This window comes from Anarhichas minor, unplaced genomic scaffold (genome assembly GCF_050575085.1).
Source record: "Anarhichas minor isolate MPS153535 unplaced genomic scaffold, ASM5057508v1 ptg000058l, whole genome shotgun sequence".
Classification (NCBI taxonomy): domain Eukaryota; kingdom Metazoa; phylum Chordata; class Actinopteri; order Perciformes; family Anarhichadidae; genus Anarhichas; species Anarhichas minor.
Window position 1 is genome coordinate 12694700 of NW_027466504.1, and position 25614 is coordinate 12720313.

The following is a 25614-nucleotide window of genomic DNA, read 5'->3' on the forward strand; positions in this document are numbered from 1 at the left end:
TGACGGCACACCACTGCTTAAATAGGCTTCGGTAAATCTGACCTCAGTGGATTCTTAAAATCACCAGCTCTTGCAAAGAAAACATGGTCCAAAAAGTTTTTCTTGTCATGCAAATGGACATGTGAGCTGTACCCAGTACAGTTGTGTTTACTAAACTGTCTTATTGCGACAGTTTGAATTGGAATGTGAGCAAAGAGACTGCAGCCTTAGTTTCTGATTTAATAAACATCACATTTTCAAGGATGCAACTCACAGTGTGGCCTGTTTGTCTGTTCTTGGCCGGGCAGAAATAATGAAGAAGCAGCCATGATGGCTGGCAAGAAAAGAGGAATGACGGAAACCGTGATAACGGCCATGTATGTAATAGATATCTGATAACTAATCCCTTTTCTCTGCCAAGCTGGTGAATCAAACAAGCACCTCGGACGTCCTGTACAACAAGACCAACCGGAGACAGAAGGGCAGAGTGTTGACGGGAAGTGTTGACACTCAAGATAATTTTTGTATTAAAATGTTTGATCCAACAAAAGCTAAAGTTGTGTCTGGTATTTGCACATGTAAGCTAATTCTGGAAGTCGGGATCTGTGCTAAAAATAATCTCAACTTGAGTTACACTCTCTGAGAACTTTTAACCACAACAGACGATTTATGTTGTGATTTTGTACCAATTCAGCCGGTAAGTAATTATAAAAAAGTATGTCAGTCAGAGACTTCAATCCCTGGCAACGGTGTTTCTATAAATCATAACTATGTTCACAGGTGGGAAGCCAGTGAGGGATGACGTTCTTATCACAACAACAACAGACCAACCAGTAGGAGTCAGGTGGTGTTGTTGTTGTTTCAGGAGCACAGAATCAATTAGGTCAATCACTGAGTGGCCGTGATAGTCTTCTTCACATGCCAAAGCCACTTGGTGAGAGCTCTCTTGGTAGCAGATTAAGGGATCAGCCTGTAATTGATGACTTTGGGTGGAGGTGAACCTGGGATGAGTGCTCTACAAGTGACTGTGCACATGGTAAGCAAAACAGGACACGAGGACAGACAGGTACCTCATTTGCATCAGTAGAATTGGGAAGCTAGATATACAATCGTGTTCCCTTTCTTGTGAATGTGTTTCCTCTCACCGGTGTAACAGACGTGCTACAAAGAGCAGGTGGTGTCGTGATGCCGAGCAGATTGTGGACACAAGTTGACAAACAAGATTCCGTGAACAGCGATTCAAAGAACGAGAAGAGTTGTCACAGTTTCGTCTCTCCCTCATCAAAGTGGTGCCTCAGTTATTGGTGAGTAAATAGCACCGTCTCCATCTTGTCCTGGTGTGGTTCTTCTTTTCCTGAAAGTAGCTTAATACTAGGAATAGTTCAGTCTGTAGAGCAATAGTTTAGTTCTAGTCTAGAGTTATACTGTATATCCTGACAATAGTGATAACATGGGGAAAACCCTCAGTTCTTTCAATAATGTCAGCTGAAATATTTTTGAGGATTTCTTGGTAACATTTAGATCATAAACTCTCAAAACTCCCTTCCCCAAGTGTATCCATCCCAGCTATGTTGCCCTGCATATTTGGGCTGTGTTGTTGCTTGTTTTGGAAACCACACCATTGCAGATATGGGCTTCGAGGTAGTTGGAGAGACTGGGTGACCGAAAAAAAAATCACCTTTTTATATAGCAAGAACATATTCATAACTGTGCAATTGTTACTAGCACATCAGGCTTGGCAACTCTGTAATTTCCTCCTGATACTCTCAATAATCCAGGAAGCAAAGTGGCAAAAATAGCATTTGTTGGAAAGTAACCCGACCAATTATTGGCTTCTTTCCCACCGCTCTCCCTCTTCTTTCCCACGTCCCTCCCTCCCTCCCTGGGTGTCTCTCTTTAAGACCCTCCCTTCTCTCCCTCCCTCACTTCTTAGTGCCTGTGTTCTCCAGGCGAGCACACAGTCAGCTTCAACTTCACAGCGAGAGCAGAGCATATCAGGTTTCTAGAGGACCAGCAGAGTCCCACGCCCCCTACGGAATTACTGGAGATCAGAGCAGCGTGACCTTTTATGTCTGACCAAGGAAGGTGAGTTGACTGAGAGAAAACAGCCAAATGATCACTCTGCTCTCCTGTGTCTACATTTTGTTTTCCTCTAGGTTTCTGTCCCTTCCTTCTCTGCTCTCTTTTGGCTGTGACCTCACTCTGTTACCCTCTCACTCACACCCTTACCTCGACAAGTGCCTTGACCAAGAGGAACTCCTCAGACACTTTGTTTATAGAGATGCTGTATGTACAGCAAACATCCTCAGACTGCTGTGTGTAGGTTAAAGAGGGCGATCACGTTTTTAAAAAAACAAGTAGACTCTTTTCTCTGATTAACCATAAGAGGAAGTAGATGCTTTTCAGTGGCTTTAGGGCTTTACCCTTGTTAAGTTATTTGCGTAAGAGCTACACCTATTAAAAAACATAGTTAATGATTGCTCAAATACTGTGCGGGAGTTTCCCCTTGATCTGATAATGTTTACTCTCAACTGCTCTGACAAAGAGTCATGGGTTTGAATAAACAGAGGTGGTGCAGGTATCTGAAGCAGATGCAGCTTTTTGTGTGTTTACACCAACAGCACAGCGCTGACACCACAACCGTACGTGTTGTAATAATCCCTCATTTGTCCCAGGACTTTTCCTGTAACTTTTAAATGTCAGCATTTCATCCTGTTCTCAATGACAAACTCCAAAGTCTCTGGTTAACTACAGAAGTAAGAAATAGAAGCTTAAAGGTCACTTCTTTTCTCAGAAACAAAATAGGCGTTGGCTTAACATTTATATTTCCCATTTATAAAATGCCATTATAACATTTCTTCTGCAAAACAGCAGCAGCAGTTTGTTTTGCTGCACTGCGACCTCTTTCTCTATGACTCGGTCTGTGGGTTTCTTCTGCAATCTCTATAGTTCTCCTTCCTTGTATGAGTGTGTCATTTGTATTCAGCCTTTTTGTCTTTGTTTCCAGACGCATCAAGACAGATCTTGTGCCATGAGGAGATCACTCTGTTTGTCCAGCCAAGTCTTTCACCACCTGTAGGCATGGGATTTTGTGAGAGCGCGGGGGGTTGGAGGTGGCAGGGCAGCGGCGGAGCGCTCAGGGCCGTGGTGGGAGTGTTGCTGCTGCGGCTCAGCCTGGCCCAGTCCGTCCCTCCACAGACTGTCTGTCCCGCAGCTGCGTCCCCACAGAGCCTCACCGAGCCCCAATACCAGCACACAGCGGAGGAGGACGCCAGTGTGGGCTTCATGGAAGCTCTGGTCCAGTCCTTCCTCCACACAGTCCAGCCTAACCCTTTTCCTAAAGGTCAGTGTCATCAGTATTAGTCACTAATCAAACACTGTGTCTCCTGATGTTCTGTTGCCTGTAGGACCCTGTCTACTTTGCTTTGTCCATGGCTTTAGCTCACAGAGCAACCAGGTGCCACAGTACATTGAAATCCTTTCACACTCACAGTTTCCCTACAAAGGTGACTCATCAGTTTGAACGTCCTCTAAAGCCAATAAGGCCAGTACAGAACGATGACAGGATTGGTTAATCAGTCAGTTAATGGAACTTCTTGTATTTTCTTTGGTCAATCTTTAAATAGTGCCTTCTCCCCGAAAGCACATGGTCAAACAGAGGGCTTGATATTAAGTTAATATTAAAAGTAAAGCATTTTAAAGTCAAATAAAAGCTATAAAAGGAGAAATGCAAAGCAATGAGGAAAAATGTAAATTTCGAAGGCCATTTATGCCACACTGCTTTCAAAGGTGATACAGACAGATGGTGAGAACTGTATAAATACCTTGTGTGAAGAGCACCTGAACAACACCTCATCTCAGTTACCTGCGCCTGTGTTTTGTGAATAATATCCAGTGCCATAAAGGCTTTGTATTGTGTTTGTGTAAAAAAACTCTCTCTTGAAATTGTCCCGGTTTCCTAGTAACCACAAGATGGAGGTGTCAGATTTCCACTTTTACAATGCTAGAGATTAAAATGTTTGTACGGAGCACAGGACATATTATACCCATGGAATAGCGGTTAGCTATCCCTGGCCTCTGTGTTTTCTGTTGTTCAAAAGCTTTTTGTTCTCTTGGATTTCTTTTTAGATCTAATCCTGAAAATAGTCCAGGACTTTAATGTGCAGTTAAATCAAGAAATCATCAAAGAAGTAAGTGAATGTACATTTATTCACATATTACTTCTTTATGTGTGTGTGTGTGTGGGGGGGGGGGGGGGGCACACCCTCCTCAGAGCCCCTCCAGCTGGTAATCTGAGAATCTTCAATGTTAAAGCAGCCTTATGTGTATTTATCCGAGTCGACTCGAGTTACTGAGACTCTTTCATCCTCTCTGATTGTGGACAGTTTTACATTACTGTCACCACAGTAATGTAAAACTGCCAGCTGATGTCTCTCAGCGTTTGACGTCACAACAGACCACAGAGACTCTTGCTGCTGTTCTGCCATCTTGTGACACGTATGTGTCTGTGTGTGTGTGTGTGTGTGTGTGTGTGTTTGGTGTTCAGGCCCTGGTGTATGAAGTGGGGTTCCTGGTGTGTGCAGCCATTGGCGTCCTGTACATCGTTCTTATGCCCATAGTTGGTGTCTTCTTGGCATGCTGTCGCTGCTGTGGCAACTGTGGTGGGAAGATGTACCAGAAACAGACGTCCTCCGTTCACTGTCGCAGAAGAACTCTCTACTGGACTGCATTCGTCACCACAGTCATTCTCCTGTGAGTGTATGTGTGTGTGTGTGTGTGTGCTCTCATCTGTGTTTTTGGACAGCATAATGATGTGTTATCTGAAATTAGAATTCACATAAAGACAGCTTGAATGTGCATACCTCACTGCCTGTGTGTTTCTCACACAAATTGAAATGTGTGTGTGTGTGTGTGTGTGTGTGCATATTTCCAGGGCTGGGAACATATGCATGTTCAAAAGTAACGAAGCCGTCAAAGTGAGTGTGGACCAGAGTCAAGTGGAGCTCAACAAAACTATAGACAACATCCAGTCCTTCCTCACTGCTGTGCCTCAGGTAAGAGGAAACCTCTTGATGATTCAAGAGCATGAGTATGGAAATATACAAGAGTCAAAGATCTGGGACCTCAATGTCGCAGCATTATCAGATTAGTCGCATTATGTCCTACACACCTGCCATCAAAGTGCTGTGAGTCGACCGCTTTTGTGTGAAAAGCAAACAGACCCCCAAATTCTCCAGTCAGACTGGTTAAAGACCAGCTCTGCGCTCTGCAGTGTCAATACACTTATCTCAAGATACAAGAGAGTGTGGGGGAAGGCAGGGTAGGGTTCTGTTTGTTGTTCTTTATTTGCAAAAGCTGCTATATACATTTAGCTTGTGTAACCCACATCCTATGTGCACACTTTGAAATCGTTTGTTTTTCCTCTGCTTATCTCCAGCAGGTCGACCATGTGGTGAATGAGAGCTACAGAACCGTACAGGAGGTGACCAGAAACCTAGACGGTAAGAACAGGGAACTAGTGATGTATAGATGGAGGAACAGCTGCGATACAATGTCTGTTCTCAACCTTGATTAACACCTCGCACCTTGTTTGTAACAAATCAGCCATTGGACCTCAGTTGGGAAGAGAGATCCAGGAGCGATTCAGAGGAACCCTGGTCCCAGCGCTGCACTCGATTAGACTGCTGGAGCAAGGTACAGTGTGCCTGCATGCTCTGTCTTGTTGCAGTCTGAGCGTGTCAATGCGTGTGTGCATATTTGACAGGAGATCAGTAATCACAGAGGCGGGGTCCTGCTCATGAGTACATTGTCTATTTCCCTTCTTACCCTTATATATATATATATATATCTTTTTTTTATAATTCTTCAGTTGAAGTAGAATACACTTCCAGGATGGAATTGTCACAGGGTGTGGTAGAGAACTCAAACGCAGACCAGGCAGAGTAGCGTGAAGCAGGTGTTTATTAAACACAAATATGAATCGTTACCTTAACACAACAGGGAGCACAAGACAAGAGACGAGGGGGAAAATCCAGCAGGAACGAGACAAGGCAGGCAGACGGGGAAACCGGGAACAGGACCGGGAAACCGGGAACAGGACCGGGAAACCGGGATCTGGCAGTGAGTGACTGAGAGGCAGGGCTTTAAATAGTGGCTAGAACAGATGAGGAGAGCTTGATTAGTGATCAGGGGCAGGTGAAGGGAGTTCGACTGGTGCTGAGGGAGTGGCTGACAGGTAGAGTCAGGAGCTACAGAAAGACACACACAGAACACAGAAGGCAAAGCCTGATCGTGACTGGAATAGTTTTTTTTTTCTAAACATGCTTCCTTGCAACAGACAGCTGCAAATTAATTAATTTAAGAAAACTGTTAATCCATTGGGTTTTGTTATTGAGTGCGTAGGTTTGTTTTTTTATGGCTGCAGTAATTCTACCTTTTCCAAGATGACAAATTAAGTGCTGATGCATCATTTACCGATGTCATCAACTCACTAAAAGCAGCTGGAATTATATCTCCCTCAATAACCAATCTCCGTTCCCTTTTAGTGCCCACTTTTTGCTCAGAACTTCCATTAATTTCAGCTTTTTGAATTACTTCTGATCTCAAAGCTAGCATCGAAAAAAGTCATAAAATCTTAAAATCATTGTTACTTTTGAATCATGTGCATAAACCGACTGTGTGTTTTTCATTTGTGTGAGCAGAGACTGTAGACATCAGTCTTCAAATGAACCGTCTGAACTCATCTTTGGCCCAGTTGCAGTCCAGCATGGACGGCCTCCAGGCCAACTTCACCGCTGTTAACAATCAAATCAATAACACTTTATCCAACCCAAACTGCACTGGCTGTAACAACCTGCAGCCTGAGCTACAGAAACTAACACTGGACACCTCCATCACTGTAAGTCCTGATTCTGTGTAACCTTGCGTAGCAAGGGACATTTCTGTGTTTTCTTTTTGAATGGAGTCATGTCAGCTCAGGTGTTTTGAGCAAAAGAGGAGTTGGGTGTGACTGCTCAGATTGCAAACTTCCTGAAGCACAGACTAAGAATCAGCGCCTTTAATGGGTTTGACAAGACATTATCCTTATTTTTATTTCATAATTAATTGTTTATTGATTTATGCAGTCAAACTCTGACGCAGGCGGAGACACTGTGAAACATGATAATAGCTCTTCATTTTTGGCTTTGTCTAAACAGCTGATTTGTCCTCTGAGTCCTCCCATCTGTTCTTCTCTATTCCTCCTACACTCCTCTAACTCTGACACATGCAGACTCTCCTCTGTTCTCGTCTTTTCTCCGTTCCTCTCCACTCGTCTAATTTCATCTCTTCACGTCTTCTCTCCTGTCTTTTACCCTCTTCTCCTCACCTCTTGTCACCTCTCCTCTTTTCTAGTCCCCCCCTCGTCTCACCCCCTCTTGTCTTCTTTCTTGTCTTTACCTTTCCTCTCGTCTCATCTTCTCTCCTGTCCTTTACTCTCTTCTCCTCTTTTCTCGTCTCCTCTTGTCTCCTCTCATCTCCTCTCCTCTCGTCTCGTTTTGTCTCATCTCCTCATCAGTATTAAAGGGAATGTACAGAATAATATATAATCTCCATCATGACAACAAGACAAAAGAAGGGATACCCATCTATAGTCTTTGGTATCAAGCCATTTTATTGTGGCCCAGTGGCTCGTTATTATTTATCTAGGAAAATGTATATAGACTTGTTTTGCTGAAGACTGCTGCCCTCGTCTGTTAGCTCGAAGTATAACATGTCACTACATGTGACGGCTGGTCACAATGGTTTGTGTCTCGGGTTGTTCTCCACAGTTTCCCAGCTTGAACCAATTCCAGTCTGCAGTTGATGAAATCAACAAAAGTGATCTCAAATCCAAAATCAAGGAGGTCAGTGACTTCTGATAAACAAATATATTGTACTTCAATCTTGATAATGTAATGCCTGCCTTATTGACACATCTGGAAAAGTGCATAGACAGAGGGAAGAGTGTTGACAACTTTTAATCAAAGATAACGTAATAATTGTTTAGCTACACACAACAGACTTACTGTCTGACGACAACAATGCTACTTTTTCAAAGAAAAGAGCTTGACAGGAAGACACAATTCAACTTCAACACTATATTTATTATGATATTATGAAAATTAATTCACTGTCTTTCAGGCGGAGGACTATTTCGACAGCATCCCCCAGAGGGTGACCAATGACACCAAGGATGTAGTTCAAAGTGAGTGAGGACATTAACTGTCACAGACTTTAGGCCTCTTTCAAAAATATTAGTGTCTTAATTAACTTATTTAGTTGTAAGATAAGATCAATAAAAAAATAAAAAACATATATCTATATATATATATATATAATTGTTTCTGTGTGTTTCTGTGTTTTTTAGGCAGCAAGCAGCAGTTCGGTAACATAACAACACAGATCTCTCAGGTTACCAATGACATCCCTTTATCTGCTCTGACCAATGTGTTGGAGACTCTGACCCAGCTGCAGAGAGATATCGACAGAGTCACACCAGAGTTCAAGAGAGCCGAGCATATTAGGTAAAAAACCTGGATGCGCTAACACATGAGATCAATGCAAGAAAAAGCCAAAAATCACATACACGCTCACACCATGTGTGTAAACCTCTTCAGATGGGGAGTGTGTGTGGCCATCTGCTGCGTGGTCCTCCTGGTGGTGGTGTGTAACTTCCTGGGTCTGGTGCTGGGCCCTCTGGGTCTGACACCCAAAGCAAACCCCACGGAGCGCTCCGGCACGGCGGATTGTGGAGGCACCTTCCTCATGATGTGAGTGCTGGGTTGTAATGTCGGATTGATTTTAGCAACATATGAGAAGAGGGGAAACACCAAACTGTTTCACCTCCTTACCGCTTGTTTGACCTCTGACCTTGATGTGGTTGCAGGGGTGCAGTTTTCAGCTTCCTCTTCTCATGGCTGTTCATGATTGCTGTGCTGCTGCTGTTCCTGCTGGGCGGAAACGTTTACACTCTGCTCTGTCGGCCCTGGACCGACGGACAACTGTTAAAGGTAGCAATAAAAAAACAAACACACACACCAATACCTGCCGGTATCTGGAATACAAAGCAGCTACAGACGCCTCGTGTTAATATTAATGCCTCCTCTCTCCACAGCTCATTGATACTCCAGGTTTAATTCCAGGGTTGGATATAGGTCCAACTTTGGGATTGAAAACCGACATCAGTATCTCTGATATCTATAGGTATGTGATGCCAATTCACCTCTCACACAGGAACAAGCATATACTCGTGTGCATGCATACACACAGGCTTGTCTCCATGTAGTTTAGTTTGATTTGCTCTGTTGTGACATCCATTACACACCTTCATCTCAGAAAAAAATATGTGTTTTTTTCTACTAGGTTTTTGCATTTTTTTCTTCTTTATGGGTCTAAAGTTAGTAGGATTCATTAAGCACTGTAAATTAATAAGTTTGACTTGATGTTACTGTTTACAGAGACTGTGAGAAAGACCAGCCTCTGTGGACAACACTCCACCTGTATGAGCTCATAAACCTCAAAGACCTGCTCGATGTAACTAAAGTGAGTTTCCTAACAGTCCTTTTCAATTGCTCAAAATACATAATGTTCCAATACAATAACTTTATTCAACGCATGTTGAAATGTGTCGGTCACACACACAGTACACAGAGGAGATCCGACAGCGCTTTGAGAATACAAACATCGCTCTGTCCACCATCGCTCTCCTGAGCCCTGAAGTTATAAACCAGCTCAGGCGCTTCTCCAACAATACCGCAAATATTAACTCCACTGCTGTCACGCAGCAGGTAGGCGTTATTCATCCTCATTACATGCGTCCACGCGTGACTTGACGTTGTCATCGAGTGTCCCTTGCTTGTCTCTTTCAGATGAACATCATTTCCAGCATCAATCTGAACACAACAGCAGATAGACTTGATGAGCTCGCCGCCTTTCAAGTGAGTCACATTGACATAATACATGTCATCTGTTATCATTTTAACCTAAAAACACGTCACATGATTCCTCACTGAATGCCATTTATTTCTGCCGCTTGTGTTTGTTTAAATAAACAACCATTTGCTTATTTCTAGAGAAACAATGATACTCGTGAAGAGCTCCAGGATGAGGCCAGGAACTTGAGGCAGATCCAGACCGATATAGAAACAATCATCATTCCGCAACTTGTGAGTAGCCTGCCCCATCTCGGCTGCCATCTCACCTAATGTCCTTATTCTGGTTTTCCCATGTTGGTCATCCATCTGAATTTAAACTTCTCCTCCTCTTGCCCTCAGAATAACCTGAACTCAACCATCAAGAGCCTTGAATCCACTGCAAAAGAAATCAATGTGAGTGCACTGACTAACACCTGAAACTGCCAAGAATAAAAGTAGAGTCTGCTCTCTTTCTTCCTGCGGCTCACTCTCTCTCTCTCCACTCCGGCTCTCCTAGGGAACAGTGGAGGAGGTGCTGAGCAATGTGGGAGCAGCACAAGACTTCCTCAACACAAATACGACACAGATCGTCAAGGCCGTGAGTAGAGCCACGAAGTCACATGAGTTAGAAGAAAGAGTGCTCCATGTGGTCTGTTATTGCCCGTGGTCAGTCAGTCATTTAGCCAGAGGGGGGGTGAGGAGGAGGTGTGCTGCTTGCAGTTGAAACAATGTGCTCATTTTTTTTTTTTTTTTAGCAGAAGTTAGCCAAACAGCTGCACATACTGCAGTAGTCGGTGACTATTTTAAGCTGCGGTTCATGCACATCTGATGCTCTTGTGAGTGTTTACGTCACCACTACTGTGCACATGGGATTGACCCAAAATAAAGTAAACTGTGTGTTGGTGTTCATGGTAATGAAGGAACATGTCACCCAGTGCAACGGTGTTGCTCATTGACGTGTTATAATAGTTTTTGGACAACAATGGAGCTCTATTACACAAAGGTAACTGTGTCAGAACCTTTCTGCACAGACAACACTTGTTAGTTAGATTAAGTAATTGTTGGTGGTTTTGGTCTTTTTGTGGAATTTGTTGACAGTAATAGAAATTTAGAATATCTCCAACCTTATCCTTTCATGTTTGATGCATTATGTAAAATGGCCTCTGTGCATGAAATGTGCCATATGAATAACCTAATTGCCTTGCCTTGCCTAATCATACCGCCATTGCAGTTATTTACGGGTCACTTCAGAGGATTTACCCAGAATTCCACATGCTGAGAACGAGTTGGCCAGACGTTCCACTGAATCCTCATGACCTCCCACATGAAGCAAGGAGAAAATGTGTGGAATTTACTCTTTCTCTCTCTCATAATCCTAGGAGAGCAGGAAGTTTCTCGACTGTCAGCTGGGTTACTTCATTAATTATGCTGACTGGGCCAATTTTACAGTAAGTTTTGTTCAGATTTTTACAATTTGAACACGCATACAAAGGATGTGTCCGATGGTTGTAGGTTTGTACTGTTGCTGATCTGTGTACTCTCCCTCAGATCACACAGCAGGTGGGCCGCTGTGGGCCGGTGGCGAGAGCTGTGGACTCTGTTGAGATTATCCTCTGCTCATACATAGTGGAGTCTCTGGTGAGGGTCAGATGTTGTTTGCTCCACTTACAGCTGTACATGGTGAAATGTTTGTGTTTGTCAAAATCCCTCTCTTTTTTTTTTTTTTTACCAGTCCTCATTGTACCCATGCTCTGTCTTTTTAGAACGCGTTCTGGTTCAGTCTGGGCTGGTGCATGATCTTCTTCATCCCCAGCATCATCCTTTCTATCAAACTAGCCAAGTACTACAGACGAATGAAATCTTCTGATGTTTACGAGTAAGTAGCACAAACTGAAAATTACAAACATCTTCTGGTTTTTATTTACTAGAATCCCATGACTGATTCATTTGACTGCTCTTATTGTCTCTATTTCCAGTGACCAGTTAAATATGAGTCCCATCCCGAGGGCCCAGATGAAACTCTCCTGAGAGGACGGCCTATATGTGGGTTACAGCTTTAAATGACCGTGGCATCGCTTGACTAAATAGAGACACATGGCGCACTCCTGCACAGATGTGGCACATTGTCACTCGGGTGAAAAGTTGCAAACAAAAGAAAAAAAAAGTCTGTTTTTAACCACTATTTTTTTACCAGAAGCAAAGCGACTGCAGTAGTCATACATACTGTACATGCCAATCTTTGAATTAACCTCAGGGTGACAGGGTATAAGGGAATCGGTAGGGAATTTTTCATAATTTTAAATAAACATCTCAGACTTATTATATGACATTAATGTTTTGTACATATTTAGTACATGGACTGAGCTGCTGCTGGATTCTGAGAACATAGGCTGTATATTTCAAACTGTAAAGCATATTTTTGTGAGTTCATCACAGTTACACATTTATATACAGTGATGTTTGTGTGCAGTGCTCTCGGAGAATGCAGCAGTGTGTTACTGTGCCAACAGGCTTTTTATATTGTCCCAGCCTCTTTCTCTTCCAGTGGGAAACACTTTTTAATTAAATTGATCATCACATTTGCACTAATATTGGAAATCTAAGCACATATTTTTGTATGAATCATGAAATTAATACACTTTTTGTGTGACTGGTAGAACTGATATATACGGCTGCAAATATGTTTTTGTACATATTGATTTTTGTACTTTGTACTGCTTTGTCCTCAGTTGTAGATTGTGTTTTATATTTCTGTTACTCAGCACTTTAGTCAATGTGATTCAGGTGTTGTGAAAACCACTGTAAGTAAATTACCACTGATCAACAAACGAGTCTGCTGTCCATTTTTCTACCTTTTAACCGTAACATGAGTGGAATCCCAGCGATCAATCAGTCTGTTTTCCACACAAACCATGAAAGCGCTTTTCACAGTGCACATTTGTAGCCCAGCATAACCCTTTGGATCGAACAAGCTGGTTGTTTTGCATTAATGATGAATTCAACCCTTCTGTCATGGTCTTTGGTTTTGTAAGGTCTGTTGACTGTTTTATTTTGAAGTTTCCTGCCTCATGTGTCCTGTGCCAGGTTTTACTTCCTTGCCTTTGTGTGTTCTTGCCTTTTTTTGATAGTGTCACCTGTTTCTTTTCAGCCCTGTAGTCACCCGACCTCCTGCTCACCTGATCCCACTTCCGCATTTGCAAGTCCCTAATTATAACTCCTCTGTCCCTTTGTTCTTTGTCTGTTCATCCTTCCACACGGAGTTTTGTTTGCCTGTTACCTGCGTGCTATTGGAGATTCCGATTTGTAAGTTATTTCTTGATTGAATCATTTACTGCTCACATCTGCCTGCCCGGTCTGCTTTTGGGTCCTGCCCCCGATGCCTGCTCTCCAATCAACGGGATGAACCAACATGGACTCAGCGGACATTCTTTTTGAGGAAGAACTTGTGAGTGTATGGCGAGTGGAGCAGAGCCCCTGGTTGAAGTTATGGTGATGCCATAACTGTTGGCCTACACCCGTTCCTGTGTCGGGGGTCTGAGCCGACATCTCCAAGTTCCTATGTTGGGGGTCTGGCTGACACCTGCTCCATGTGTCCTATAGGGGCCCGGCTGACACTTGCTCACAGCTGGGCCGCAGCATCCTCCTGTTCCTGTTCAGCCCTCCACTGGTCTTACCGACAGCCGTGTTCCAGTGGGCTTTTGCCAGTCAGCTGCCCTTGTTGATGACCTGGCTGACTTCCAGTTGCCAAAGTCCATTCCTGACCTCCTGCAACCCGGTCCAGAAGTCTGTCCCCTGCTGGTGCCAGATTTCCTGGTGGCAGCCAATTATCCTGATATGAAGTCTCGTCGCCAGCCTCCAGAGGGGTTCCAGTCCTCCAGTGTGGCTCCGCCCGTCTGGACCGGAGAGGTTCTGCCTGTTGTTCCGGCACACAGGCTGCCAGCTTATTATCTCTAGCTCTGCCCCTGTCCAGTCCCCAGGCAACTTACCACGTTCATTACACACATCAGCCTGGTCTGCGTTTGTGTCCTTCCCATGTCGCTGGCTCTGCTAGCGTGACACCTTCAGCCAATCAACGTACGAATGAAATCACAGCATTTGGATCAAAGGCTGTGATTTCATTTGTATGCTCAAGTACAAATGTAATAGGCCAATGATCCTTCGGCTCATTTATAGTCCAGTCACTGGAGAACAAAAATAGGACTATAATGTACAAGAAGTATCACCACCCTCAAAGCTACCGTGTTGCTTTTCTGCAACGTGTGAAAAATAAATTGACTCTAGCCCGAGAGCTCCATTAATATAAATTATTAAAATATTAGTTGTGCAGTTATCCTTTCATTGCTTGCAGCTCTGTAGCATATCGTCAAGTGTTCAGAGACAAGCAGAAGACAGAGGAACAGGTAGAGCCAGCCAGCATCTGTTCAGCTTCATTAGTGTCTACAGAATGCATCTATAATTAGAACAAGTGAATCAACGACATTACAGCGCCAGCGTGACTCACACCCTTGTAATATGAGACCCAGAGAAACTCAACCTGAAGAGAGACATGTGTGACACAAAGTGAAAGCAAAAGAACACAGAGGGAGGAAAATAGAGGGATTAGCTGAGGGATGTTAGGTATCAGGTTATGACTGTTTCTGCAGCCCTCTGCCCTTTTGGGAGGACTGAGCCTCTTATTACCCTGTGCATCCTCCATGGAGATACATGAGTCACTACCCTCCACACTTATAGCACTGCCGTGATCATATCCCTTCACATATTCCATGTGGAACCTGCCTATTTGCTGCGAGAACCAGCAACCACACACATGCACTCTGTATCCTACCTCAGCCTTTGTTGTTTTCAGTTAGTTAGTTAGAAGCTTAATGGGTAACGCCTGCACATTCCTTTTAGGCCCTGACCATGGAAACATGTTAGTTTCATTCCACACACGAGACTGCAGCTGTAAGTGGATTTGTCCATAGCAGGGATATGGTGAAACTCAGACATGGGGGCAGTGGATCATGTGAATGAATGATTGTGTGTACAAGACATGGCTAAGCTTTTAAATCAACAGTGTTTCTGGTTAGACTGAATACGCTGTAAACAAACAGTAAGAGTATATTGGCCTTGACACGTTAGTCGTTTCAGATATAATAGCATGTGATCTGTTAACTAGACCTGTTGATCTGCAGAATCGTGAATGGAATATGCTGATTGAGCTGAACAAACTAAACTAAAGCAAACTGTGGGAGCAGGGACGTGGCAGGTAGGTGAGAATGTAGTTTGAGAGATGCGTGTATTGTTAATTGGCTGTCTGTTCAGTCCCAACAACACTGAATACAAGCTTCATATTTATTGCAGAACAAGCAACTTAATATGAAAAACTCCGGACAGAAAACATACGTTTTATGTACAGTTTAATAGCATACAGCATCAGTTCATAAATACTTCAATACATTTTCTTTTCTTCTCAAATAGCACTTAAGGGAGAGCGTCACCAAAAGTAAACAAAGTAAGAATGTAGGCGTGACATTTTGTTCCTGGAAGAATTCTTATTAACAGAAATAAGTTGTGTGGCAAAGAAACATTCAACATGTGAGCAGTCAGGCCTGTTTGGTGCAGTCGGTTCCCAGAGACTCTCAGGTGAGCTGGTACACAGCGAAACCCACCGCACTGAACTGCAGTCAGTCCTACAGATTCAAATGCACAAAGCTCGGAATGACACCATTAGTACAGCCAAGACCAGAGTAAGACATCAGCAGGTTTCACATTGAAATTAAAATGTCATAAAAAAAGCTTTTGACTGTAGAGGCTAAGAGTTGCGATCCTCTGATCTAACTCCAGTTCTTTCTCCAGAACATGAGAGATGCTGAGGAGACCCAGCAGGAATGTGACACTGTGCTGTAAATGAATCGCAGCGCTGTGAAAGGCACTTTGAACCGATTGTGCTGCAGCTTTTTCGGAGTCTGATTGTCATTCAACATTTCAGAGATGTCCCAAGAGGGTCTCACCCATGCAGGGCAAAGAGTTTTAGTAGTCCTCAAAAGATTGGGACACAATAAATAACATTTTGTTTGTTTCTTTTGATTAAAACAAGATATAATAGACTGCACAACCATTAACAAGGCATCAAATACTATAGGCACTTAAATATACTTTTGTTTAGAGCACTAAATGGGAAAACATTCCTTTGAACAGATGCATGGTACAAACAATACTGACTGGGGTGATGTAAAAGTGCAATCCGTTCCAGAGCATGGAGACAACTAACAGGACCAAGAAGACCAGACAGAGGACCCAACGCCTCTAATAGCATTACCCTCACCGGGTCCATGAAGGAAGACGTGCGTGACCTTATGCAAGCAGCAGGGCGCGTTAGTCACAGCGTACCAAACCCGCACTCCAATCCTAACACAATTGCCTCCAAAATTGAATTTAAAGTCAAACTGTGAGTCGCTTTGACTGGGTATCACGTCTGGAATGTCCTGTGAGTCGGGCTGCGAGGGAGCACAGAGGACAAGATGGAGTCGAGAGAGACAAAATGAAAGCACGAGGCTGGAAAAGGCCGAGCGGTTTGTGTTTGGTTTACAGAGGCTACATCGAAACCAGGTTAATGTTTGAGCACTTATGATATGTTAAGTACAAACCTAGAAGTCAATAGAGGAACCTTGGACCCCCCTACCCTCCTCCTCCTCCTCTCCTAAACCATTCCACACTTAAAACAAACATTCACACACAAAGGCCAGCCTGTCTCAGTGGATTACCTGCTGCATGAACAACTGAAAGGCAGCTTTGCTCGGCTACAATTAGCAGACACAAGTTACTTTAAACGAAAAATAACACGGTGCACACTCATTCGACAAATCCCCAAAAAATGGGAGTTAGTGGCTTTGTTTTAGACTGAGCAGAAGAACACAATATATTATAATTTATTGATGGTGTTTTGATAAAGACTAAGCTTATTCAATGTAAGGCTATGCAATATAGCATTCTCATCCACGTGCAGTTCAGGCTTAAGAGATAAATAACATTGCAGACACAGTATATATATATATATGCACATTAAGACTTAAAATGAGTAGTCATTTCACAGTTTTTAGTAGTCACACTTTTTAAAAACACCATCAAACGTCACAATTAACTGCATTACCTGTAACATATTGTTATTATTCTGTTTTTAATTTGATTGTCAACACACACTGCTTCAAAGTTTGGTCGGATTATGTGCGGATTGTTTTACGAGACAGGTTTTTCTTTTTCACGCCGAGTGTTCGTGTCTGTGGGAATCAGACCGGGTGAGCAGGCAGTGCCACCCTGGCTCTTGGGACAGTTGTGTGCGTGGACGACTGCTGTTCGGGTGTTTCTGCGAGAGGAGCCGGGGCCATGCCGACGCCGAGAGGCGAGCCGGTGCTGGTGTCTGAGACAGACCTGGGCTGCTCCGCGGGCTGGCGAGGAGGCGCAGGAGGAGGGAACGATGGGGACTGGAGGATGTCTACATAGCGCTGGCTCGGCTTGGTCTCCCGCTGAAGGACTTTTCTCAGCAGAGGCTTCAACAGCCCGATGGTCAACTGGCTGCTGTGGGAGTCTGCAAAGGGAGCCGGGGACGTGGAGGTTTCAGTGGACATGGAGGAGGAGGAGGAGGGAGAGGGGGTGTTAGGGGAGGGGAGGTTTTTCAGCACCAAGTTGAGAATGGTGGTCACAGTAAATTCCTCTGGGCACAGCGCCCACAGCAGCTCCAAATAGGGGTCCAGGTCTCTGTGCTGAATCACCTCGCACAGCAGAGTGTTGAAGATCTCCTTGTTGAGCAGCGGACTCTGCTTGCAGAACTTCTGGGCCACCTGGGTGACCCGCTCCCACTGCTGCTTGGCCATGAGGATCCTCAACGCCTGCAGGATGGCATTAGGCCGCCCGCTGACCAGCAGCAGCTCCACCTCGAAGTCCTGCCGTCTGTCTCTGTCCGGGGCCAGGCTGGACAAGACGCACAGGGCTCGTTTGTAGAGCGGCGCGTTGTTCTCCCTGCCCTCCCCTCCTCTCCCGACGGAGAAGCCCCAGGAGGAGGAGGAGGAGGAGGAAGAGGCCAGGCTGAGGCCCAGGCCGGCTGAGCCCTGCTGCTGCTGGGCGAGCTCAAGGAACCGGGGCAACCAGCTGGGCTGGAAGTGGAAGGCCGAGTGGCAGAGGAGCTCGAACACAGGCAGGGCAGCTGGGGGAGTGGGGCTTGTAGGTTTGGCTTTACAGTTGGCACCGTGATCACCTTTGAGGCTGTGGTTGTGTTTTGGCCCGCCGTTTGCGACAGGGAGGCCGCTCGGGGTGCCGGGTGTCGCAGCGGGACTGAGGACAGTTTTCCACACGTCCGGGGGAGCCCTGCTGGACAGAGAGCCGTCCCCGTCGCAGTGGAGCTGGAGGGCGGCCTGCGCTGCTCTCCACAACTGACCGGGGAAGCTGCTGAAGATGGAGTTGAGGTAAAGCAGAGCCTCTTTATCCAGCTCCGAGGCCGAGAGCAGCCTGGCTACTTCTTTCTCAACCAGACTCTCGCACACCGCCACCACCTCTTTGCTATTCCCCCTCACTAAACTCCCCTTCACCTCCTCCAGAGAGACCAGAGCCCTGAGCTCGGACTCCAGAGAGCCCGTGAGCTTGTCTTGTCCTGCCGTACATCCACTTCCCCCGTTCTGGGGCGGCTCTGCTCCTTTCTGCCTCGGCCCCGCGTTGAGGTAGTTCCTGAGGATGGACGCTAAAGAGATGGGCGCCTGGAACCGACCTCCTTTCTTCAGCGCGTCCACGGTGAGCTGGGTGCTGCTCAGGCTCCTCTGCTGGTAGTATCTACAGGCCTCCTCGAAGACGGCCTCTACCAGGAGGGCTCCTGGATGGATACTCTCCACTGCACCGAGACCGGGCGGCTTCAGCGCAGAGTCGCAATCTCTGGAGTCCGTCTCCCTGTTCACAACCGCAAAAAGGCCGGTTTCTGAGAGCAGGTGAGGCGCACGCCTGTCAGCCCGATTCACATACAACAACCCCTCTTTCTGCAGCGTCAACGTTTCCAGCTCTCTGCCACAGTTCACGTCTATCAGGTGCAGGTCTCGCCCCATCAGCACCGCTACGATGTCCTGGTACATGCAGAGGCTGGTGAGAGCGCCACGTGTCGCCAAGCAGCCGTCTGCCAGTTTGTACACCTGCCGCAGCATCCCGTCGTCCTGCAGAAGACACACCCACCCCGTGCTGAGCAGCAGCAGCAGGCCTCCACAGGCCGTGGGGGAGAAGTCGTAGATCTCAGGTGGTTCAAGAGTCGATAAATATCCCAAACAGTCCGTCACCATCCTCTTTAGGTCAGACTCTTGGGTTGAAAGCCTTTTTAGGGGGGCGCTTTTACACGTGGTGCTGACTGTGAAGGAGTCGTGATGAGGGGACCAGGAGAGAAAACACTTGGAGGTGCTCGTCAGAGGCTTCACCTCCACATCAGGAAGGAGGTGTACAAATTCACCCGAGCTGACCACGGTGAATTTAGGATTGTTGTGGAGGGCGATTTTCACTCCCCCCAGGCTGACGGACCCCTCCTCCACCTCGAAGTGACGTCTGCAAACACAGTACCTCAACTTGTTCCTCGGGGAGCTGAGGGCAGGGGTGCTTTCTGAGGGCGGCCTCTCCTCACACCAGATGATGAGGTTGGAGCAGGCACAGACGGACACCACTCTCGCACTGGGGCTGTTGCACAAATTGGACGTTTGCAGGAGATGCCAGCCAGCTTTGCACTCCTGGAATCTCCAAAACTCGGCTTTTCCATTCTCATAAACCACCGCCACGGCTGCCGCGTCTCTGCTGCTGTTCTGATAGTCCAAATACAAAACATCCACGATGGTGGGCACGGTGCGTGTCGACCGCAAATCCAGCTTCTTCTGGTTCTGGGCAAGATGGGGTCTTTCATACTTGTCCAAAGTCACGAGACCGACCTGAGGCTCGCGGAGGATGACATGAACATGACGTCCGTCTGGGCTCAGGCGAACGTTTGACAGGCTGTTTGTGAGCTCGTTACTCGTCACTTTAAGGATCTCAGTCAGCTCTTTACCGCCAGTATAGTCCCCGAAATCTGACAGTTGCTTCAACACCAACCGCGCCATAACTCCCCCGTAATGTAGCTTGTAAAAGAAGCACTAGCTTGTGCGGCACATAAATCTCACCACGGGCTCCGGAGAGACGAACCGAGAGGCATCCCGTTATAGGTTCCTACGAGAGGCTTCATCTCCTTGTTAACGTCCGTGCGGAAGGATACATCCTCCGACAGCCTTCCACCCGGGTAACCCCATGTCGGTAGACCACAACAGTGCTGAACTGTTAGCTGACAGTCACCGCTGAAAAAAGTTTTAAGAGCAACTCGAGAAAGGCACTTTACTCATTCCGATGCTATGCTAGCAGCACTCCCCTTGACATCACGGGATTGGTAATTTCCGGATACCGACGACGATTTGCACAAAAGGAGAACAAAGATCGTTTAGTGGCGGAAAGATGAGCAACTGCCGCTGCACACTAGTCTTCAGTCAGCTCGTTCGCCCGTCTCGTGAGGCGGGTTTTAGTCAAAGTTACACATCACAACATCTTTGCGTTGGAAATACAAATTGTACTTTAGAATCAGAATCAGAACCGTTTATTGCCAAGTACGTTACACATACAAGGAATTTGACTTGGTGAATGGTGCATAACAATAAACAATGAACACAGTGCAATAATCAAGACATAATTAAAGAATAGAAATAGTGTCTCTCTCTCTCTCTCTCTCTCTCTCTCTCTCTCTCTGACAAATGAGTAATAAAACACATGTTCTACTGTTTATCTCATGCTGGATTAATAATAATATAATATAATATAATAATAGCCTATAGTTGTATAGGCTATTATTAGCAATTTTGTTTCAGCAGTAGTAAAACATGTTGGTGCATAATTAAGTGTTTTAGGTTTAGCACCTTAGAAAGCAGAAAAAAATCACAGTAACAATATTTCTACATTTTTGCTTTTTATTTTAATGTATAACTTTATGGTGTATTTTTCTCTGATTGTTGTGATTCTGCAGCATGCCTAACAACAGTTTTCATTGCCATCTGCAGTTCTGGAGATGTCTTGTCCATCCAGAATTGTGCACATCTTTTGCACCAGTCCATGATAGTGGGCTGCACATTCCCGCTTCACGAGGCTTGACAGGAACATTTTGACATGTTTACATCAGTAGGAATGCAGTACATCAACACTGAACTATAGGGGCAGCATCGTGTCTCACGGCATCCAATCTACCGGGAAATCAAAAGCAGAAGAAGAAGAAGAAGACGCAAAATACCCACGAAGAAGAATCCTGTCAAGCCTCGTGAAGCAGGAATTTGCAGCCCATGTGACGTCACAAAGGCTCAGAACAGAACGGTCAATTGTTTGCGTTGTTTTGAGCCTTTGTGACGTCACGCGATTGCCTGTGATCCTGTGATCTCTTCAATATAAATTGACTACCCTACAGCCAGAATAGTTGTGTTACACTCACAGAGCAGACGTGAAATCTTTACTGCATTGAAGATTAGAATTAAACAATGAATAGACTTGAAATATCCCCACTGGAACGACGTAATCTCCCAGAATTTAAAATGTATTTTGCTTTATGTGTTCTGATTCATGTGCTGATTCGTGTGCCGATTTATGTGCTGATTTATGTGCTGATGTGTGTACTGATTTATGTGCTCTGTGTTTTTGACGGCACACAGAGCTTTTCAGACACTAGCTCAGTACATGAGGACTCACTTTCTGAACCTGGGCCAGGTGCAATAGCACAGGAAGAACTAAAGAAAAGGTCAGTTCAGGTATTCGTGGAGGCGCTGGTTTCGCGGATTTTAAAAAAAACAAATCAGAGTTGGGCCACCCAGCACTTTGCAGAACCCATCACTTTACGTCCGTTTGAGGCCATCATTATGCATCTGTTTGAAAGAACGTGGATCGAAGTCCAGGATGTCGATTTTGATATCAAAAGATTAAAAAACCTTGACAAGGCCATTTTCAAGAAACTGTGTAAGAAGTTTGGCGGTTCAAAAAAGGTGCGGTTGTCCATGGAATTAGAGGAACGAGAACTTGGGAACTACATTGCCTCCTGTGTCAAATATCACCTGACACGACCCAAAACGTTCGACACTATCTGCAATTTCTTCAGATGTGGAAAGGAGGTTCGGGAAACAACCTCCATGGATAGACCAGGCACATCACAGACAGAGGGGATGGACAGATGTGCTGTCAGCCCTCTCAGGGGAAGAAATGAGAACCAGGCGGAGTCCAGTCCGGACGACACACAGAGCTTTTCAGAGGTTCATGAAGTCTTAATCCATAAAGAGGTTGCAGCCTCATGTGTCAACTCTGCCCTCTCCTTTATCGCTCCAAGTGAAGAGCCTGTAATTAATCCGGGCATCACTCCCCCTGAACTAAAGAACGAAGGTTCTGATTCAACTAGCTCAGTACATGAGGACGCACTTTCTGAACCTGGGCCAGGTGCAATAGCACAGGAAGAACTAAGGAAAAGGTCAGTTCAGGTATTCGTGGAGGCGCTGGTTTCGCGGATTTAAAAAAAATCAAATCAGAGTTGGGCCACCCAGCACTTTGCAGAACCCATCACTTTGCTTCCGTTTGAGGCCATCATTATGTATCTGTTTGAAAGAACGTGGATCGAAGTCCAGGATGTCAAATTTGATATCAAAAGATTAAAAAAACTGGACAAGGCTATTTTCAAGAAACTGTGTAAGAAGTTTGGCGGTTCAAAAAAGGTGCGGTTGTCCATGGAATTAGAGGAACGAGAACTTAGGAACTATATTGCCTCCTGTGTCAAATATCACCTGACACGACCCAATAGGTGGAGTTATTGTGTTGTTGTGTTCGATATTGTGATGTATTTACTTGCTGAGGAATATGACAAATTGGTATCATGGATCCGATAACTTCTACTGTGATAGTATGGATGGATAAAGATATACGTCGCATGCCATTTTCATTTGCCTGCAGTATTGTCACCATAAACTCTTTCATTTTGGTCTCTGTTATTCCAGCTACTGTATCTTCACTTGTGTGGTGGACATGAACTAAATGGTGTACTTCAACTTCTTCTGCTGCCTCGTGGTGGCTGGTGGCCATGTTCGTCATCTACGGCCACATCTTCCTCACCGTCCGCCGCCAGCTCCGACGCATCGCTGTAGCCAGGGGGACCGCAAAGGACCCAAGAGCTACGGGAAGCGGGAGCACCGGGACAGATGACATTGGAAGTTCTTTTGCTGGGGGAACCACGGGAGGGCTTCCAGACAAGCCAGAGATGAGGTGGGGAAATGTGAGGGTGAAGTGAGGGCTGGGGAAGAAGTAGAGTCCGGCATTGGGTCTCTAATTGAAACCGAGTCCTCATGGGCGACACCTGCGTTGGGTTGGTCCCAGCTCGTTCATGCAGCTCATTGCATGAACTGGCCCTCGCAGCAAACCCTGCTTCCCATCATGTGCTTCACCATATCACTGTGTAATCTCTCTGGCCTTCCTTCCTTATCCACTCTCACTCTTAGATGCTTCTCCAAATGTTGGAGTTGCTGGGTTGCAGAGTGGAGATTGGTTGGAGGGCTGGGGGGGAGGATGCACTTTTAATCTGGAATATGAAATCTGTGAAATTTAAAATGTGTATGCAGTTTGTTGGTGTTCCTGGTGGGAACACTATTTTTATGGAGGGGGGTGTGACGACCCCTCCCTTCCACCAGGGGTCTGTGTCTGTTTCCTCTCATGTTGTCTTCCAGGATGTTAATCGGCCACTGATGGGCGACACCTGAGTTGGGTTGGTCCCAGCTATAAAGGCTGCCCCTCTTCTGTGGCTGGTGCCTCTCTGTGCATCTCCTCGCTGTCTCCTGTGCGGGGGACCTGGCTGTTTGTTTGTTAGTTAGTTAGTTTGTTAGTTTAGTTTAGTCTAGGTCTAGGTCTGTTAGTTTGTACTTTAAATAAATGTCTATTTATTACTTTTTACTCGTCTTGTCTCCCTCATGTTGCGGCCTTTTGAGCCGGATCGTGACAGGTCGCATATGGATGCTTGGTCAGGACCCTTTGGTGTCACTTTGTAACGCATTGGGTACCCCTTGGCGCCACTTAGGTTTAGGCTAAAAACTATTTGGCTAGCTCTAGGAAAACACAATGGTTCGGGTTAAACCTACCTACATAAACCAACATTCTCACTCTTGGTTTGATTTGTATTCAATAACATTATTGTTACCTGTTCAACTCCACCCCTATTTTGGAGCAAAACTGCCTAAAATGACATACCCAAATTAAAATGGCTGTAGCTTCTGAACCACTCTGACTATATGCATCAAAAATGTCAGAAAACCTGTAGGCCATACAGAAACAGAGCAGTGGCCATTTGGAGAAATTTGAAGAAGATTGGACAAAGTATGACCATTCTACAGTGTTTCTTCCAAGAAGAGATCCAGGCGGAGCTCTAAAAGGATATTTGGAGACCCAAATGGACACATGGTAACCAAATGATATTCTGACACATTAAAGGTGTTTCTCCCTTTATATTTTGATATTATAATATTTTCCTTTTATTTTTAGCCTTTGCAAATTGCAAAAACTATGTACTGTATATATCGTCGAAGACGTGGTGTGTGAGTAGCGGACTTGCTGTGCGTAATGGCTGCGACCGAGCGCACAATCGAGTATGCGGGTAGCTCAGTTTCGCAAGGTTATACGTTGGTTGACGGCTTATAGAAGTTGGAAATAAGGTTTGTACTATAAGGACTAGCGTTTTCTGAAGCCACTAGCTCCATGGTAACATCCGCTAGCACATTGTCGGGTCTGTAATGTCTTTTTCCGTCGACATGCTGCAAGATCCGACTTGCAGCGGTTATGGCGAATTTGGACAGTGTGTGTTTGGGCTCCTTTTGTGAAAAATCCATAAGAAATTAAAGAAAATCGATGATTTCTTTGCAAAGATGAGGATTTTGGGCATGCTGGGATACCAAACACAGCCATGTGTTGTGACGTAATTGCGCAAGCAAGCCGTAGGAAGGGGAGGGGATCGAGGACGCCCGCGTCCTCGCGGAGTTGAACAGGCAAAACCCTTGTCAAATAAATGAGATGATACAATGTGATGATGACAAAGACATTTATTTATCATGTGTATGTAAACCTGCATACACAACAAGAAGCCCAACAGGCTTTCCCACGAGCGTTGGATGTTTCGTCGCCAGGTGTCGCTTTAGTTTCGAAGGCTTCAGTGCTTCGTTTGATAGCATTAGCTCACATTCCACACACTGAGCCCTCGGCTCTGCCTCGTTGCCTCCGTTCACAGCCAGACTTAAGAAAGTCAGGATTGTACTTGCGCACACATTTAGACTTTTGGGGGGTATGGCACCACTGTTGTCTTCATTTTGTTCTTTTTAAAAACTTATCCATAACTTTCGCTACAGGCTAGCGGCTAGCTGAGTGTCTTCTTCTGCTTATTGGAGCTTGTTAAACAACTGACTGACGCATTACCGCCACCAGGTGGTGGGAAGCTATATTGTAACTGAGCGTCTCATGGAGAACAGTAATATCTCTGGTGTCTTCAATTGATAACCTATGCGGTCCCGCGGCCCACAGCTGCAAAACTGAAAGTTTTTTGCGGCCCTCTAGGTGGCGCTCGCGGCCCAATAGTGGGCCGCGGCCCCATGGTTAAGAATCACTGCTCTAGAGAGTTGTCATAATG

The 25614-nt window shown here is 45.4% G+C and overlaps 2 protein-coding genes across 2 annotated transcripts; one reads left to right on the plus strand and one right to left on the minus strand.

Annotated features, from left to right (window-relative positions):
- Nucleotides 1-2993: 2993 nt before the first annotated feature.
- Nucleotides 2994-12733, plus strand: prom2 (prominin 2). Its single transcript, XM_076076958.1, has 23 exons — nucleotides 2994-3322; nucleotides 4108-4169; nucleotides 4526-4731; nucleotides 4913-5033; nucleotides 5417-5480; nucleotides 5584-5673; nucleotides 6681-6877; nucleotides 7788-7862; nucleotides 8140-8203; nucleotides 8366-8522; nucleotides 8616-8768; nucleotides 8885-9008; nucleotides 9113-9201; nucleotides 9456-9540; nucleotides 9642-9785; nucleotides 9867-9935; nucleotides 10071-10163; nucleotides 10272-10325; nucleotides 10429-10509; nucleotides 11291-11359; nucleotides 11460-11549; nucleotides 11675-11787; nucleotides 11888-12733. Exons 1-23 carry the CDS (start codon nucleotides 3061-3063, stop codon nucleotides 11937-11939), a joined length of 2514 nt encoding a protein of 837 aa, XP_075933073.1. The 5' UTR covers nucleotides 2994-3060; the 3' UTR covers nucleotides 11940-12733.
- A 2560-nt stretch (nucleotides 12734-15293) lies between these two features.
- On the minus strand, nucleotides 15294-20308 carry hps6 (HPS6 biogenesis of lysosomal organelles complex 2 subunit 3). The gene has a single exon (XM_076076945.1). It carries the CDS (start codon nucleotides 20003-20005, stop codon nucleotides 17180-17182), a length of 2826 nt encoding a protein of 941 aa, XP_075933060.1. The 5' UTR covers nucleotides 20006-20308; the 3' UTR covers nucleotides 15294-17179.
- Nucleotides 20309-25614: the final 5306 nt, after the last annotated feature.